General features: G+C 48.0%; 1 protein-coding gene across 1 annotated transcript in view; it reads left to right on the top strand.

The window, feature by feature from the left end:
- Positions 1-19288, top strand: part of lzts3a (leucine zipper, putative tumor suppressor family member 3a) — a 71630-nt gene that overhangs the window by 32277 nt on the left and 20065 nt on the right. The window contains 1 exon segment of the mRNA XM_078408938.1: positions 1291-1770. Coding sequence (XP_078265064.1) covers positions 1330-1770 — 441 coding nt within the window. The 5' untranslated portion in view covers positions 1291-1329.

Here is a 19288-nt window from a genome sequence, read left to right as displayed (position 1 = left end):
CATTTTATGCCCTCTTAGTCCTGGAATCCTCTAGCCTGAGATAAAGACTATAACCATTCGCCTTACCTGTGCCTCTCACGGTTTTGTAGACATCGATCCAGGCTCCTGGATTGATGGACCAATTACAGCCACTCTACCACCTTGAATTGGCAGGCCAAGGTTTTACAACCAGCCAAGGCATTTGAAAGGACCATCTTTCACCAGTTCTGATACTGAGGACTTTAAACATTGCATGTGCAGCGCGGAAACAGCCCCATCGAGTCTGGGCCGACCAGTGATCACCCTGTACACTAGCATTATCCTGCACACTTGGGTCAATTTGCAATTTTGTACCAAAGCCAATTAACCTACAAACGTGCACGCCTTTGGAGTGTGGGAGGAAACAGGAACCCCCTCCCCCGAGAAACCCCACAGTGTCTCAGGAAGAAGGTACAAACTCCGTACAGACAGCACCTGTGGTCAGGGAAGAGTGGATGTGGAGAGGATGTTTCTACTAGTGGGAGAGTCTAGGACCAGAGGAGGCCAGAGCCTCAGAATAAAAGGACGGATCTTTAGAAAGATGATGAGTGTTTTGTTAGTGTGTTTCCTTTCTGTAACCTGCTACAATAGACAATAGACAATAGGTGCAGGAGTAGGCCATTCAGCCCTTCGAGCCAGCACCGCCATTCAATGCGATCATGGCTGATCACTCTCAATCAGTACCCCGTTCCTGCCTTCTCCCCATACCCCCTCACTCCGCTATCCTTAAGATACACAACTAATTAACAGAGGCTTTACACTCGAGTCTTGGGTTCAGCCATTTAAATTCAGGATCAGCTTGGCTACAGCCTCATGGGTAATATATCCCCGGTACTGCACCACCGGGTGCGCTATTCCCATAATTCCTTTAGTCATAGGGTGGTGAATCTGTGGAAGTCATTGCTAAGAGAGGTGTGGAGGCCAGGTCAATGGATATTTTTAAGGTGGAGATTGATAGATTCTTGATTAGTACGGGTTTCAGGGGAGACGGCAGGAGAGTGGGGTTAGGAGGGAGAGGCAGATCAGCCATGGTTGAATGGCGGAGTAGACTTGATGGACCGAATGGTCTAATTTTGCTCCAATGTCTTATGAAGGATTGAACGCAGGTCTCTGGCGCTGTAAGGCAGCAACTCTACCGCTGCGCCATTATGCCGATGCTCTTCCACTTTCCTGTGCAGTTGCCGGTGTGAGTGGGCGGGGGAGGGAGTTTCTGGCATCGGGGCTGTATGGTGTGAGCGAGGGGCACTCATCCAATTCTCTTCCGCCTTTCAGGGTCGCCGGCTGAGGTTGCTGCGTTGTCGCTGGGGCAACATGGCGAAGCTTCAGATGCTGTCGGCGAGCAGTGAGGCGGGTTACCGCGGCTGTGAGACGTTCCCGGTCTTTGGCCCCAGGCCTGCCGACCCTGGCTACCCCCAGGGCACGATGGGAAGCGTGGGCAGCGGCGTCGCCAACGAGCAGGAGTTTGCCATGAAGAGCATGAACACCATCAACCGCTCGGGCCTGGTCCAGACCGCTGGGCGCCAGCAGGACGGGCCGAGGAATGGTTACACCTCCCGGGAATTCTCCAAACGCTTCTCGGCCGACGAGAAGTGCTTCAACCCACAGGGTTCTTTGTACATCAACGGGGACCGTCGCCTGGGAGACAGAACGAAAACTGACGTGAAAAACAACAATGAGAAGAACTTGCCCCCGCAGTACAGGGAGCCAAGTAACCCTCCGAAGATACTTCCCATCTCTGGCAAACTGGAACAGGTAATAATGCACGAAAAGGCACAAAGTGTGTACGAAGGAACCGAGTTTAAACCAAAGATAGACACAAAGAGCTGGAGTCACTCAGCAGGTCAGGCAGCATCTCTGGAGAGAAGGAATGGGTGACGTTTCGGGTCGAGTCCTTTCTTCAGACCCTTCTGCAGTCTGAAGAAGGGTCTCGACCCGAAACGTCACCTGTTCCTTTTCCCCAGGGTTGCTGCCTGACCCGCTGAGTTACTCCAGCTTTTTTTGTGCCTATCTTCGGTAAAAAACACAAAGTGTTGGAGAACTCAGCAGGTCAGACCGCATCCCTGGAAGACATGGATAAGTGTGGTTTTGGATTGAGACCTGTCTTCAGATTTATGGTCTGAAGTCGCCTATCCATGTTCTTGAGAGAGATGCTGCCTGACCCACTGAGTTAATCCAGCATTGTGTGTTTTAAGAAAGCTTGTAAATCCAAGATGGCGCCCAAGCCAGGTGACTCGTTGTGTGCTGGTCACAGAAGTGCATCTGTAATCACGCATTACAATCACTCCATTCTTTTAAATCTCTACTCCAACAGCAGCTTTTCTTACTTTAACTACGCCCTTATCATGTATCTGTAGATGGCTTGATAGCAATCATATGTGTTGTCTTTCTGCTGTCTGATTAGCACAAAGCAAAAGCTTTTCACTGTACCTCGGTACACATGGCAATGAACAAAACAGAACTAAACTAAAGCAGTGAAGGTATTGATGGGAGTTTAAACCCAGAACCGACCCTTCTTTCCTGTGTTAGCCATGCAAAGTGTGTAACCCACATCAATCACTCGAATTTGTTTCAGTGGCTGACCATTCCAAGAAAATATTCCAATAAGCAACTTGCTGTGTTTCTCTCCTACTAATAGGACCTTACTGCATTATTACATAGACACAAGGAACTGCAGACGCCAGTTTACAAAACTCGACGCAAAGCGCTGGAATAACTCAGCGGGTCAGGCAGCATCTCTGGAGAACATGGATAGACACAAGGAATGGTAGATGCTGGTTGACCCACTGAGGTACTCCAGCGCTTTGTGTTCTACGCAAGATTCCACCATTTGCAGTTCATTCTGCCTACATTTTGCTGCTTTCTTTGTGTTAGTTTTTTCTTCCCAGCACCTTCAACCGTCTGTTCACTTTTTTTTCACGGGACATTAGTCGATCTATCAAATTTATCACCTGTTCCCGGTCATTCCTCACCTGCTTCAAGAAGAAAGTCTCCTGTTCATTCCTCATAGACCAGGATGTTTAGTTTGGAGAGAGAGCGTGGAAACAGGCCCTTTAGCCCACTGAGACCGTGCCGACCAGTGATACAGTTGCTTTTGTTTGCATGCTAGCCCTTCAAAAACTGTACATGAATGCAATCAAGTTGTCCACAGTGCAGGGATAAAGGGTGCACAGAGATACGGCATGAAAACAGGCCCTTCGGCCCACTGAGCGTGCTGACTAGCGATCACCCTGGAGTATTGTGTGCAGTTTTGGTCTCCAAATTTGAGCGAGGACATTCTTGCTATTGAGGGAGTGCAGCGTAGGGTCACGAGGTTAATTCCCAGAATGGTGGGACTGTCATATGTTGAAAGAATAGAGCTCGTGTACACTGGAATTTAGAAGGATGAGAGGGGATCTTATTGAAACGTATAAGATTATTAAGGGGTTGGACACGCTAGAGGCAGGAAACATGTTCCCGATGTTGGGGGAGTCCCGAACCAGGGGCCACAGTTTAAGAATAAGGGGTCGAATAAGGGATTTAGAACGGAGATGAGGAAAAACCTTTTCACTCAGAGAGTTGCGCAGAATTCTCTGCCTCAGAAGGCTAATTCTCTGGATGCTTTCAAGAGAGAGTTAGATAGAGCTCTTAAAGATAGCGGAGTCAAGGGATATGGGGAGAAGGCAGGAACGGGGTACTGATTGGTGGATGATAAGCCATGATCACAGTGAATAGCGGTGCTGCCTCGAAGGGTCGAATGGACCACTCCTGCACCTATTGTCTCTTGTATATTGTCAAACACTAACACTATCGTACATGCTAGGAGCAACTTAAAGCCTATTAGCCTACAAACATGTATGCCTTTGGAGAATGGGAGGAAACCGGAGCATCCAGAGAAAACCCACGTGGTCACGGGGAGAACGTACAAACTCTGTACAGACAACACCCGTAGACAGGATCGAACCTGGGACCCTGGCGCTGTAAGGCAGCAGCTCTACTGCTGCACCACCGTGCCGCCCCACTTGCATCATCTATCTTTAGTGCAAAGACTAGACCAAGTGGACCCGTTGGGCCCAAACCTCTCCTGCATTGGTGCAGCACCCTGTCCTCCCCCCTTCCCCTCTCTCCTCAACCCCCCTCTCCCTTCTCCCCCCTCCCTCCCTCCTCCCCTCTCCCTCCCCTCCTTTTAAACTTAAAAATGTGAACAACTTTAAAAATATAACACCGATTTCAATAAAAGTACTTGCATTATCACTAAGGTGACAATGGTGGGCCTAAAATTGTCGCGCTATCGTGTACCGTTTTGGCTGACGTTCAGTCACAAACAAGATAACAAACGAGAGTTTTAGTATATAGATAGAACAGTGTCCTGTTCAAATGTATGGATCTCTGTGAAATGGGAAAGCACGGCAGGCAGGACAGAGTTTTGCGATTCTTGCCTGGAGGCGGGAGACATGGATGAGGGTTTGTGCAGGAGCTGGGCTGAGCGAGGCGGGTTGCATTGAAGGGGCAACTGGTAAATTGCAGCGACCTGTTGTTTACCAAGCAACTGGCAATTGTAGCAATGGTGCGGGTGGGTATGTGGCTTACTCCAAAAACATTTGGTGCTGACTGTGGTGTTCTGAATGAAATGTTTTCAGACTTTGTCAACCCGCCCTCATAGAGCAAACATTGCAACAACCTTTTTTTCATTCCCAGCCTTTCACTTTGCTTGCAGTGATTTTGTTTTCCCCCCAATCCGATTTTGGTCTTTGTTCTTTAGTGATACAGTGTGGAAACAGGTCCTGTGGCCCACCGAGTCCGTGCCGACCAGCGATCACTAGCCCTATCCTACATACTAGGGACAATTTATCGAAGCTAATTAAACTGCAAATCTCTACGTCTTTGGAGTGTGGGAGGAAACTGAAGATCTCGAGGAAAGCCCAGGGAGGTCACGGGGAGAACGTACTGTAGAGACAAGCACCATTAGTCAGGATCGAACGCGGGACTCTGGCGCTGTAAGGCAGCAGCTCTACAGTGTGGGGAATAATTCTGAAATGAGAGCTTACTGCTGCTCTTAGCGTGCAATGTTTGAAGTCATAGTTGCAATAGAAGGCGAGGATTGCCATCTCATCCCTGTCTGACCCTGTAGATGGATGATTGTCCAGTAGATTTTACAGACTGGACATCTGATGGTGTTAGATGCAGCTGGAAGCCACGTGTTAACAGATCGGTCCTGAAACCTACAACTTTGATATCATTGTTTTGTATCTCTTATTTATATAACATGTTCTTGCCTGCATTGAGACTTTGTTCAAGTTAAGCTCCATTTTTACTGTAAACACCAGGTGCCACACCCCATGCATTGAATAAATACAAAAAGGCAGAGGCATTAAGGTCTAAGTTACAGATGTTGGAAACCTGAGATAAAAACAGAAACTGAGAGAGACAAGTCGCATTTGTGGAGCAAGGTTCTATAATAGACAATAGACAATAGACAATAGGTGCAGGAGTAGGCCATTCAGCCCTTCGAGCCAGCACCGCCATTCAATGCGATCATGGCTGATCATTCTCAATCAGTACCTCGTTCCTGCCTTCTCCCCATACCCCCTCACTCCGCTATCCTTAAGAGCTCTATCCAGCTCTCTCTTGAAAGCATCCAACGAACTGGCCTCCACTGCCTTCTGAGGCAGAGAATTCCACACCTTCACCACTCTCTGACTGAAAAAGTTCTTCCTCATCTCCGTTCTAAATGGCCTACCCCTTATTCTTAAACTGTGGCCACTTGTTCTGGACTCCCCCAACATTGGGAACATGTTTCCTGCCTCTAATGTGTCCAATCCCCTAATTATCTTATATGTTTCAATAAGATCCCCCCTCATCCTTCTAAATTCCAGTGTATACAAGCCCAATCGCTCCAGCCTTTCAACATACGACAGTCCCGCCATTCCGGGAATTAACCTAGTGAACCTACGCTGCACGCCCTCCATAGCAAGAATATCCTTCCTCAAATTTGGAGACCAAAACTGCACACAGTACGCCAGGTGCGGTCTCACCAGGGCCCGGTACAACTGTAGAAGGACCTCTTTGCTCCTATACTCAACTCCTCTTGTTACGAAGGCCAACATTCCATTGGCTTTCTTCACTGCCTGCTGTACCTGCATGCTTCCTTTCATTGACTGATGCACTAGGACACCCAGATCTCGTTGAACTCCCCCTCCTCCTAACTTGACACCATTCAGATAATAATCTGCCTTTCTATTCTTACTTCCAAAGTGAATAACCTCACACTTATCTACATTAAACTGCATCTGCCAGGTGCATCTGGTTGGTGAACTTTCATCAGATCTGGGCGGTTCGAAAACCAGTGTGTTTTCAGTTGTGGGGAGAGGGAGGGAGGGCTGAAGGGAATGTTTGTGGTAGGTGGGGTCTTGGTTTGGCGATGCAGCGTGGAAACAGGCCCTTCGGCCCACCGAGTCCACACCGGCCAGCGATCTCGGCACATTATCACTATCCTGCACACACTAGGGACAATTCTACATTTATACCAAACCTATTAACCTACAAACCTGTACGTCTTTGGAGTGTGGGAGGAAACCGGGGATCTCGGGGAAAACCCTCGCAGGTCACGGGGAGAACGTACAATCTCCGTACAGATGAGTACCCGGAGTCAGGATCGAACCTGGGACCTGGGCACTGTAAGGCAGCAACTCTACCGCTGCATCACCGTGCCAACTGGGAGAGAGTGGGGAGGGCTTGTTCCTCGTAGCTGATCTGTTTTAAGGAGGTTTGGTGCAGTTTAGTTTCGGGATACAGCATGGAAACCAGGCCTTCAGCCCACCGAGTCCACGCCGACCAACACTCACCCCGTACACTAGTTCTATCCTACACTCGAGCGACAATTTACCAAAGGCAATTAATCTACAAACCTGGACGTATTTGGCATGTGGGAGGAAACCCATGGGGAGAACATGCAAACTCCGTGCAGACAGCATCCGTAGTCAGGATCGAACCCGGCTCTCTAGCACTGTAAGGCAGCAACTTTACCACTGCACCACTCTGACGCTCTTAGGTATAAATAGCGGGAGATTAGTGACATGCAGCTGCATAAAATATTAAGTTAGCCCACAACACTACTGGAAGGACATGTTTGCGTTAGAGAGAGAGTGACAATAGACAATAGACAATAGGTGCAGGAGGAGGCCATTCGGCCCTTCGAGCCAGCACCACCATTCAATGTGATCATGGCTGATCATTCTCAATCAGTACCCCGTTCCTGCCTTCTCCCCATCCCCCCTGACTCCGCTATCCTTAAGAGCTCTATCTAGCTCTCTCTTGAATGCATTCAGAGAACTGGCCTCCACTGCCTTCTGAGGCAGAGAATCCCACAGATTTACAACTCTCTGACTGAAAAGGATTTTTCCTCATCTCCGTTCTAAATGGCCTACCCCTTATTTTTAAACTGTGGCTCCTTGTTCTGGACTCCCCCAACATTGGGAACATGTTTCCTGTCTCTAACATATCCAACCCCTTAATAATCTTGTACGTTTCGATAAGATCTCCTCTCATCCTTCTAAATTCCAGTGTATACAAGCCTAGTCGCTCCAGTCTTTCAACATTTGACAGTCCCGCCATTCCGGGAATTAACCTAGTAAACCTACGCTGCACGCCCTCAATAGCAAGAATATCCTTCCTCAAATTTGGAGACCAAAACTGCACACAGTACTCCAGGTGCGGTCTCACTAGGGCCCGGTACAACTGCAGAAGGACCTCTTTGCTCCTATACTCAACTCCTCTTGTTATGAAGGCCAACATTCCATTGGCTTTCTTCACTGCCTGCTGTACCTGCATGCCTCCTTTCAGTGACTGATGCACTAGGACACCCAGATCTCGTTGTACGTCCCCTGTTCCTAACTTGACACCATTCAGATAATACTCTGCCTTCCTATTCTTACCACCAAAGTGGATAACCTCAATGTGGGAGGAAACGCAAGCGGAGAACATGCTAACTCCATGCAGACAGCATCCGTAGTCAGGATCGAACCCGGCTCTCTGGCGCTGTAAGGCACCACTCTGCCGCTCTTAGGTATAAATAGCGGGAGATTAGTGACAGATACAGCTGCATAAAATATTAGTTAGCCCACAACACTACTGGAAGGACATGTTTGCGTTAGAGAGAGAGTACAGAGGAGATTCACCAGGATGCTGCTTGGAATGATGGAGAGACCATGGGTTTGTTTTCCTTGAAATAGAGAAGCCGAGGGGGAATCTGATACAGGTCGACAAAAGTCTGAGCGATGTAAATAGGGTAGATTACTGTAGAGATACATTGCAGAAACAGGTCCTTCGGCCCACCGAGTCCGCGCCGACCAGCAATCACCCCGCACACTAACACTATCCTACGCATTAGGGACAATTTACCATTTTACCGAAGCCGACCTACAAACCGACAAACCTGTAGTCTTTGGAATGTGGGAGGAAACCGGAGCACCTGGGGAAAACCCATGCTGTCACGCAGAGAACATACTGGTTCTATCCGGATAGTCAGCATTGAACCCGGAGCTCCATGGTAAGGATAAGGGGGAAGTCTTTTAGGACCGAGATGAGAAAGTTTTTTTCCACACAGATGGTGGTGAATCTGTGGAATTCTCTGCCACAGAAGGTAGTTGAGGCCAGTTCATTGGCTATATGTAAGAGGGAGTTAGATGTGGCCCTTGTGGCTAAAGGGATCAGGGGGTATGGAGAGAAGGCAGGTACGGGATACTGAGTTGGATGATCAGCCATGATCATATTGAATGGCGGTGCAGGCTCGAAGGGCCGAATGGCCTACTCCTGCACCTATTTTCTATGTTTCTATGTTTCTATAACTACAACCAACATTTGAAACAGGCCCTTCGGCGGCACGGTGGCGCAGCGGTAGAGTTGCTGCCGTACAGCGAATGCAGCGCCAGAGACTCAGGTTCGATCCTGACTACGGGCACTGTCTGTACGGAGTTTGTACGTTCTCCCCTTGACCTGCGTTGGTTTTCTCCGAGATCTTCGGTTTCCTCCCACACTCCAAAGACGTACAGGTACGTAGGTTAATTGGCTTGGTAAATGTAAAAATTGTCCGTAGTGGGTATAGGATAGTGTTCATATGCGGGCATCGCTGGGCGGCGCAGACCCAGTGGGCCGAAGGGCCTGTTTCTGCGCTGTATCTCAAAATCTAAAAATAAAAAAAAATACAAGGGAGGTCATTAAAGACTGAGTTATATTGAAACACATCCTATCTAAAATCTTCTTGAATCTTAAATCGATTTTAGATAGGATGTGTTTCAATATAACTATCATATCTTCCTGTACCACCACCCTGGCAGGGCATTCCAGGCACCCACCAACCATTGTGTAGGTAGTCAGAAATATTCTGCTTTAAATCATTCAGAATGAAGTTTGCTGCTGAATCGTGTGCTTATAAAACACAAGTCATTTTTATCAATTTTTAAATCACGGAAAGCTGGCTGATTTTGTTGCAGCATAAGTTTGAGTCGTATGTATTCTGAGACATATTTAGCTCCTGATCTCTCAGTCAGAACAACGTGATGAGATAACGTTGCAGTTGATCTTTGTCTGGTTCTGTTTTTTGTTCGGCTAATAGTTGTGTATTGTTCCACAGAACAGGGATATCCAGTCGGAGTCCAGTGTACTCACGGTCTACCTGGGATAGTGCAATCACAGTTGCTTGATGGCAAATATTTATTTTCCATTCGCGGGCTCGTATGCCTCTGCAAAGCTTAATTATGGTGTATTCACACCTTGTCAGCCCCAACGTTAATGTACAGGTGATAAAATAAACCGAAAGAGGGAAAGTAATGAAAAGCCCTAAGGTCATCAATCACTGAAGTCACAATAGAATCCGAACTATTGTACCTAAATTGGGGCGTACCTGAATCTATAAATCATTCTTTCTGAAGCTGTCACATGGTCAGGGGCCCGTTTATTTTGTTTAGCACCAGATTGGCACAAGCGGACTATAAGTAACTGGTAGAATATGGCAGTAACAACGATATGATATCTTTGTTAATGCTCTCCCAGCACATCGGGCCATTGGAATCGAGCAGAAGAAAGACAAGGTCATGGTCACAGGTGTAAATGGAAAGTTGCCTGGACGGGAGGGTGTGAGCTATAGGGAGAGGTTGATTCGGCTGGGTCTCTATTCCTTGGACCGCAGGAGGATGAGGGGTGATCTTATAGAAGTGTATTGGGGCTAGGGTACTGACATGGATAGAAAATTGGTTGGCAGACAGGAAAGAATAGGGATGAACGGGTCCCTTTCAGAATGGCAGGCAGGGACTAGTGGGGTACCGCAAGACTCGGTGCTTGGATCGCTGCTATTTACAATATACATTAATGACTTTTCGAAGGTATCACAAAAAGATGGAGTAACTCAGCGGGTCAGGCAGCATCTCAGGAGAGAAGGAATGGGTGACGTTTCGGTTCAAGACCCTTCTTTAATGACTTAGATGAAGGGATTAAAAATAACAGCAAAATTTGCAGATGACACAAAGCTGGGTGGCAGTGTGAACTGTGAGGAGGATGCTATGAGGTTGCAGGGTGACTTGGGCAGGTTGTGTGAGTGGGCAGATGCCTGGCAGATGCAGTTTAATGTGAATAAATATGAGGTTATCCACTTTGGTGGCAAGAACAGGAAGGCAGAATATTATCTGAATGGTGTCAAGTTAGGAAAAGGGGAAGTACAACGAGATCTGGGTGTCCTTGTTCATCAGTCACTGAAAGCAAGCATGCAGGTACAGCAGGCAGTGAAGAAAGCTAATAGCATGTTGGCCTTCATAACAAGAGGGGTAGAGTATAGGAGCAAAGAGGTCCTTCTGCAGTTGTACAGGGCCCTAGTGAGACCACACCTGGAGTACTGTGTGCAGTTTTGGTCTCCAAATTTGAGGAAGGACATTCGTGCTATTGAGGGAGTGCAGCATAGGTTTACTAGGTTCATTCCCGGGATGACGGGACTGTCATATGTTGAAAGACTGGAGCGACTGGGCTTGTATACACTGGAATTTAGAAGGATGAGAGGGGATCTTATTGAAACATATACGATCATTAAGAGATTAGACACGCTAGAGGCAGGAAACATGTTCCCGATGTTGGGGGAGTCCAGAACCAGGGGCCACAGTTTAAGAATAAGGGGTAGGCCATTTAGAACTGAGATGAGGAAGAACTTTTTCATTCAGAGAGTTGTGAACCTGTGGAACTCTCTGCCTCAGAAGGCAGTGGATGCCAATTCTCTGGATGCTTTCAAGAGATAGTTAGATAGAGCTCTTAAAGATAGCGGAGTGAAGGGATATGGGGGAAAGGCAGGAAAGGGGTACTGATTGTAGATAATCAGCCATAATCATAGTGAATGGCGGTGCTGGTGCGAAGGGCCGAATGGCCTACTGCTGCACCTATTGTCTATTGTCTAAAATCATGAGAGGTATAGATCGGGTAAATGCACAGAGTCTCTTGCTCAGAGTAAGGAAATCAAGGAACAGAGGACATAGGTTCAATTTGAAGGGGAAAAGATTGAATAGGAATCTGAGAGGTAACTTTTTCACACAAAGGGTGGTGGGTGTATGGAACAAGCTGCCAGAGGAGGTAGTTGAGGCTGGAACTATCCCATCGTTTAAGAAACAGTTAGACAGGTACATGGATAGGTCAGGTTTGGAGGGATATGGACCAAGAGCAGGCAAGTGGGTCTAGTGTAGCTGGGACATTGTTGGCCGGTGTGGCAAGTTGGGCCGAAGGGCCTGTTTCCACACTATATCACTCTATGACTCTATGACTATGTTTTAATGGATCGTTGAGAGTAGATAGTGTATTGATCGATTTGGAAAATAAAGGGTGAGGTAGAGAAGTGGGGAACAGAGGTAGAGAACTGGAGCGTGAGGTCATAAGTGGTCAGTGTGGATACACTGCTGCCAACCCCTACTAGTTGACATCTACCCTGCTTCTTGAAGGTTGGGATAGTCCCAGCCTCAACTACCTCCTCTGGCAGCTTGTACCATACACCCACCACCCTTTTTGTGAAAAAGATCCCCCTCAGATTCCTATTAAATCCATTTCCCCTTCACTTTAAACCTATGTCCTCTGGGTAGATCTTACTCTGTAGGAGTGGGACACTGCCAATTTGGCCACCGATGCTCAGATATTTAGGAGGAGATCTTTGCAAGATTAATCAGGCTTGGTGCAACTTTTGGGCCTTGTTTGAGGCTGGGTTTTAGTCTTCCCTTGAACGTTATGAGAATGGTAAAACAGAGAGCTCGCCAGGCAGTTTCAGAGGGGCGTTAACACGACCACATTACTGTGGTTTTGGAATTAGACCGAGGCTAGACAGTGAGATGAGCAGGTTCCTTCCCCTATTTAGGTTAGTAAATCAGCCTGGAACAATTGCACACATTTGTTATGATACAAGGAGGTTTGCCTTTTCTTTTTCTTTTCTTTTGTGTAAACTTAAATGAGGAGTTTCATGAGATAGGAATAGTGTGAAACTGCAAGCTTTGGCAGCACCTGGAGTACTAATCTTGGCAAAACATATAACAACATGGTGGCACGGTGGCGCCGCAGTAGAGTTGCTGCCTTACAGCGCCGGAGCCCCGGGTTCGATCCCGACTACGGGTGCTGTCTGTGCGGAGTTTGTACGTTCTCCCCGTGACCTGCGTGGGTTTTCTCGGTTCCCTCCCCCACTTCAAAGACATACAGGTATGTAGGTTAATTGGCTCGGTATAAGTATAAAATTGTCCCTAGCGTGTGTGGGATAGTGTTAATATGCGGGGATCACTGGTCGGCGCGGATTCGGTGGGCCGAAGGGCCTGTTTCCGCGCTGTATCTCTAAACCAAACTAAAACTAAACATTTAAAAGATATTTGGACAAGTACATGGACAGGAAAGATTTAGAGGGATACGGGCCAAACGCGGTCAGGTGGGACTAGTGTAGATGAGACATTTTGGTTGGCATGGGCAATTTGGGTCGAAAGGCCTGTTTCCGTGCTGTAAGACACTAAGATACCACTGCCTAATCCCAGGAATTTTGGGCAATCAGTCAGGCATCTCTACAAATTCCCAGAAGGGCAGGGATTGTTGCCAACCCTTTCCGGTTCTCTGGAGTTTCCAAAGAATGAAAGACAAATTCCTCTTGCAAGCTTCTGCAGGTGACTCAGAAATAATCATGGTGTTTCTCGCTTCCATTTTCTTTGGGTACCCTTGTTTAGTTTAGTTTAGTTGAACAATGCAGCTTTACAACAGGCCCTTCGGCCTACCGAGTCCACACTGACCAACGACCGCCCATACACTAGTTCTATCCTACACACTAGCAACGATTTACAGCAGCCAATTAATCTGCAAACCTGCACGTCTTTGGGATGTGGGAGGAAACCGAAGCACCCGGCGAACGTACAAACTCCGTACAGACAGCACGTAGTCCGGACCGAACCCGGGTCTCTGGCGCTGTGGGGCAGCAACTACCGCTGCACCTCCGTACGTCACTTGTTTATCAGTTATATATTGAGGTAAAGAAGAAGCGGCTGATTGACTGGGTGGGCCGCAATCAGCGGTTTCATGAGAACTGCCAACCGCTGTTGGTAAGTAGTGGTGGGAATGATAATGATACGTTTAGCCCAGTTTCACCATGAGAACTCACAACAGGCTGCACAAGGAACTCTGTTCACTTGACGCTTTCATTCCGAGGCAAGGAAAGTATGCAACACATGTCACATATGGAATGCGGTGCTTGAGAAATCTCCTGCCTGACAGGTTTATCGGCTTCTGTGGAATAGCTTGAATGGGTTTATTAACTGCTGATTATGTGACTGTATGAAAGTCAGCCAAGGGTTCACTGGAGTCTGAAACACCTGTTGCTGTGTCTGTAGGTATTGGCTGCTGAATGCTGTGGTAAATATAGGAGCACACCGTCCAAACCGTCGTTCAGTCCTCCTGACGAAGACCAGCACTCGTAGAGTATAAAGCACAGGAACGGGCCCTTCAGCCCACAATGTCCCGGCTGAACATATCATCATATCATATCATATATATACAGCCGGAAACAGGCCTTTTCGGCCCTCCAAGTCCGTGCCGCCCAGCGATCCCCGTACATTAACACTATCCTACACCCACTAGGGACAATTCTTACATTTACCCAGCCAATTAACCTACATACCTGTACGTCTTTGGAGTGTGGGAGGAAACCGAAGATCTCGGAGAAAACCCACGCAGGTCACGGGGAGAACGTACAAACTCCTTACAGTGCAGCACCCGTAGTCAGGATCGAACCTGAGTCTCCGGCGCTGCATTCGCTGTAAAGCAGCAACTCTACCGCTGCGCTACCGCGCTACCGTAACATGATCCTAAGATAAACTAATCTCTACCGGGGCGGCACGGTGGCGCAGTGGTAAAGTTGTTGCCTCACAGCACCAGAGACCCAGTTTCTATCCTGACCACGGATGCTGTCTGTACGGAGTTTGTGCGTTCTCCCCGTGACCTGTGTGGGTTTTCTCCGGGATATCCGGTTTCCTCCCACAAAGATGTAGGGGTTTGTTGGTTAATTGGTTTGGTAAAATTGTAAATTGGTTCTAGTGTGTGTAGGATAGCATTTGTGTGCGGGGATTGCTGGTCGGTGCGGTCTCGGTGGCCGAAGGGCCTGTGTTTGCTCTGTATCTCTAAACTAAACAAAACTAATAACCTGCCTGCACGCCATCATAACTCTCTGTCCCTGCATATCCATGTGTTTATCCGAACAGCCTCTTAAATGCCACTTTAGTATCTGCCTCCACCAATACCCTGGCAGTGAGTTCCAACGTCCACCACTCTTGTCTAAAAAACGATTTGCCCCACGCAGGCAGTGAAGAAAGCTAATGGCATGTTGGCCTTCATAACGAGAGGATTTCAGTATAGGAGTAAAGAGGTTCTTCTGCAGTTGTACAGGGCCCTGGTGAGACCACATCTGGAGTATTGTGCACAGTTTTGGTCTCCTAATTTGAGGAAGGACATCCTTGCTATTGAGGCAGTGCAGCGTAGGTTCACGAGATTGATCCCTGGGATGGCGGGACTGTCATATGAGGAAAGATTGAAAAGACTAGGCTTGTATTCACTGGAGTTTAGAAGGATGAGAGGGGATCTTATAGAGACATATAAAATTATAAAAGGGCTGGACAAGCTAGATGCAGGAAAAATGTTCCCAATGTTGTGGGAGTCCAGAACCAGGGGCCACAGTCTTAGACTAAAGGGGAGGCCATTTAAAACTGAGGTGAGACGGAACGTTTTCATCCAGAGAGTTGTGAATTTGTGGAATTCTCTACCACAGAGGGCAGTGGAGGCCAAATCACTGGATGAATTTAAGAGAGAGTTAGATAGAGCTCTGGGGGCTAGTGGAATCAAGGGGTATGGGGAGAAGTTGGGTACAGGTTACTGTTTGTGGACGATCAGCCATGATCACAATGCATGCCAGTGCTGGCTCGAATGGCCGAATGGCCTCCTCCTGCACCTATTTTCTCTGTTTCTATGTTTCTATCTCTTTAAACTTTGCTCCTCTTACCTTAAAGCTTTGCCCTCTAATTTTTGACATTTCCACCTTGGGAAAAGGGCTCTGACTGTCTATCCTATCTAAGCCTCTTAATTTTATATACTTCTATCAGCTTCAACCTTCAAGAGAAAACAATCCAAGTCAGCCCAACTTTGTGTAGCTAATACCCTGTAATCAAGGCATAATTCTGGTGTATCTCCTCTGTGCCCTTTCCAAAGCCTCCACACTCTTGCAGTAATGGGGCGACCAAAACCGCAGCTAATACTCCAAACGCGGCCGAACCAAGTTCGTATAGAGCTGCATCGTGGAAGACTGAGGCAAAGTTTGAAGGGATAAAAAAGGACCTGTGGTCTGGGTGGAATGGATAGTGGGTCTCCTTTGATGAAGGGGTTGAGAACAACAAATATCAAACTGAAGGGAAGAGTATAAGAAAATAACTGCAGATGCTGGTACAAATCGATTTATTCACAAAATGCTGGAGTAACTCAGCAGGTCAGGCAGCATCTCAGGAGAGAAGGAATGGGTGACGTTTCGGGTTGAGACCCTTCTTCAGACTGATGTCAGGGGGGCGGGACAAAGGAAGGATATAGGTGGAGACAGGAAGATAGAGGGAGATCTGGGAAGGAGGAGGGGAAGGGAGGGACAGAGGAACTATCTAAAGTTGGAGAAGTCGATGTTCACACCGCTGGGCTGCAAACTGCCTAGGCGAAATATGAGGTGCTGTTCCTCCAATTTCCGGTGGGCCTCACTATGGCACTGGAGGAGGCCCATGACAGAAAGGTCAGACTGGGAGTGGGAGGGGGAGTTGAAGTGCTCGGCCACCGGGAGATCAGTTTGGTTAATGCGGACCGAGCGCAGGTGTTCAGCGAAGCGATCGCCGAGCCTGCGCTTGGTTTCGCCGATGTAAATAAGTTGACATCTAGAGCAGCGGATGCAATAGATAAAGGGAAGAGTGGTCTGGGTGTTGGGCGCCCAAGGCTCATTGATGCGCGAGGGCAACGAAGGCTATCCCGTCTGGTCCGAACCGACAGAAGGTCTACTGTGGCACAAGTCACAGAAAACTTTAATGGTGGTCACGGGAGGAATGTGTCACAATACACAGTGCATCGCACCCTGCTGCGTATGGGGCTGCACACGGAGGACCAACAGCATATTAGGCAGGTGGTCATAATGTTTTGGCTGATCGGTGTACATACTGTTCGATGTTCCACGAAACACTATAATCTGAATTTCTGTTTCTCTAAATGGCTGCGAGGTGCAGGAGTTGGCAAGACTAGTAGTCGGGCATAAAAAGTGCTGCTTGCCATGACTGTTGTCAGCCACAAATGTCCCAATGGGCCTGTGAAAGGAAAGGATTCCTGTCCCGTCCTATAGCCGGCTGTGAGCAGCAACAGCTCAGCCAAGTCCCCCACCTCCGGGGAGAGTGGCTGCTTCCACTGAATTGATATTTGACATTTGAAAATAGAAAAAGCATTATGAATTGCAAATTTTTAATATGAGCCTCGTACTTCACCCACAATGGAATTTAAGGTGACGTTTGCAATTATCATCTCAATTTGCATTTCAATCAACTCGGCTTTAATTCGTGGAAGCTAAGAAGGCTTGAACTTTGATTCAGAGTTGAGTAAATCCGGTATCTTGCGAAGGGATTAGAATGGAAGGTGTTTCGTCAAACTAATGATTCATTTGTGTGCTCGTGTTTCTTGCGCTGTTGAACAATGCTGTGCAGCTCTCCCCACTGCACCCCGAACCCTGCTTTGTTCTGTGCTTCACGTGTACAAACCCCTTCCTTCTCGGTCCAAACACCGGCACTTCTTCAGCTGGCCATCGGGTAGTGCACACGAGCAGACCAAGTGTGGCACAGTCCAATCCCAAGGCCCCACCACCCTTCGTGGGGAACGTGTGGGCAGGAACTGCAGATGCTGGTTTAAACCGTAGACAGGCACAACATGCTGGAGTAACTCAGCGGGACAGGCAGCATCTCTGGAATGGGTGACATTTCGGGTCGTGACCCTTCAGTCTGAAGAAAGGGGAACAGCAAGTGTGGCCATATATTACTGTGAGAGTGTTGGTGGAACACATTTAGAGTATTGTGTTCAGTTTTGGCTACCCTGTTGTAGGAAAGATGTTGTTGAGCTGGAAAGAGTGCAGAGAGGATTTACGAGGTTGTCAGGACTCGATGGCCTGAGCAATAGAGAGAGGCTGAGCAGGCTCGGTCTTTATTCCTTTGAGCGCAGGAGGATGAGGGGTGATCTTATAGATTTAGAGATACAGCGCGGAAACAGGCCCTTCGGCCCACCGAGTCCGCGCCGCCCAGCGATACCCGCACATTAACACTATACTGCACACACTAGGGACAATTTGTACATTTACCCAGCTAATTAACCTACATACCTGTACGTCTTTGGAGTGTGGGAGGAAACCGAAGATCTCGGAGAAACCCCACGCAGGTCACGGGGAGAACGTACAAACTCCGTACAGACGGCGCCCGTAGTCAGGATCGAACCTGAGTCTCCGGCGCTGCATTCGCTGTAAGGCAGCAACTCTACCATTGCGCCACCGTGCCGCCGGTGTATAAGACCATAAGAGAATAGATAGGGCAAATGGACTTTTACCCAGATAGGGCAAATGGACTTTTACCCAGAGTAAGAGAATCAAGAACCAGAGGACATAGGTTTAAGGTGAGGGGGTGGAAAGATTGGAACCTGAGGGGCAACCTTTTTTTACACAAAGGGTGGTAGGTATGTGGAATGAGCTGCCAGAGGATGTAGTTGAGGCAGGTACTATCACGACATTTTGAAAACATTTGGGCAGGTACATGGATAGGGTAGGGTTAGAGTAATATGGGCCAAACGCGGGCAGGTGGGACGTGTAGATGGGATATGTTGGTCAGTGTGGGCAATTTGGGCCGAAGAGCCTATTTGATTGCTGTGTGACTCTATGACTATGACTAGAAGGATGAGGGGGGATCTTATTGAAACATATAAGATAATTAGGGGATTGGACACATTAGAGGCAGGAAACATGTTCCCAATGTTGGGGGAGTCCAGAACAAGGGGCCACAGTTTAAGAATAAGGGGTAGGCCATTTAGAACGGAGATGAGGAAGAACTTTTTCAGTCAGAGAGTGGTGAAGGTGTGGAATTCTCTGCCTCAGAAGGCAGTGGAGGTCAGTTCGTTGGATGCTTTCAAGAGAGAGCTGGATAGAGCTCTTAAGGATAGCGGAGTGAGGGGGTATGGGGAGAAGGCAGAAATGGGGTACTGATTGAGAGTGATCAGCCATGATCGCATTGAATGGCGGTGCTGGCTCGAAGGGCTGAATGGCCTCCTCCTGCACCTATTGTCTATTGTCTATTGTCTATTGACTACCAAAAAAACCATACACTGATCACCAATCAGGAACTTGGATTTGAATGGGAAAGAAGGGCCTGTTTCCACGCTGTATGACTCTATGAGCCTCAGAGGATTATGGGTTCCATCTACACTCCAGATTGGGGCTAGTGTCTGAGTGAGGTCCTGGGAAGTACGGAGGTGTCAGGCTCAGTCTAGGGGTTGGGGTGTTGGGGGTGGTGGCAGGAGGGACTGCTTTTAATTTCACTTTATTTCTGCCTGGTTTTTGTGGCGGAGATCAGCAGAATCCACCGTCCATTCGTCTGGGGGATGGTCAGATAAAGCAGCCAGGTACACCGATCAGCCAAAACATTATGACCACCTGCCTAATATGCTGTTGGTCCTCCGTGTGCAGCCCCATACGCAGCAGGGTGCGATG

The sequence above is a fragment of the Rhinoraja longicauda genome, chromosome 1, assembly GCF_053455715.1.
Source record: "Rhinoraja longicauda isolate Sanriku21f chromosome 1, sRhiLon1.1, whole genome shotgun sequence".
Taxonomy (NCBI): domain Eukaryota; kingdom Metazoa; phylum Chordata; class Chondrichthyes; order Rajiformes; family Arhynchobatidae; genus Rhinoraja; species Rhinoraja longicauda.
This window is presented reverse-complemented; position numbering and strand designations above follow the sequence as displayed.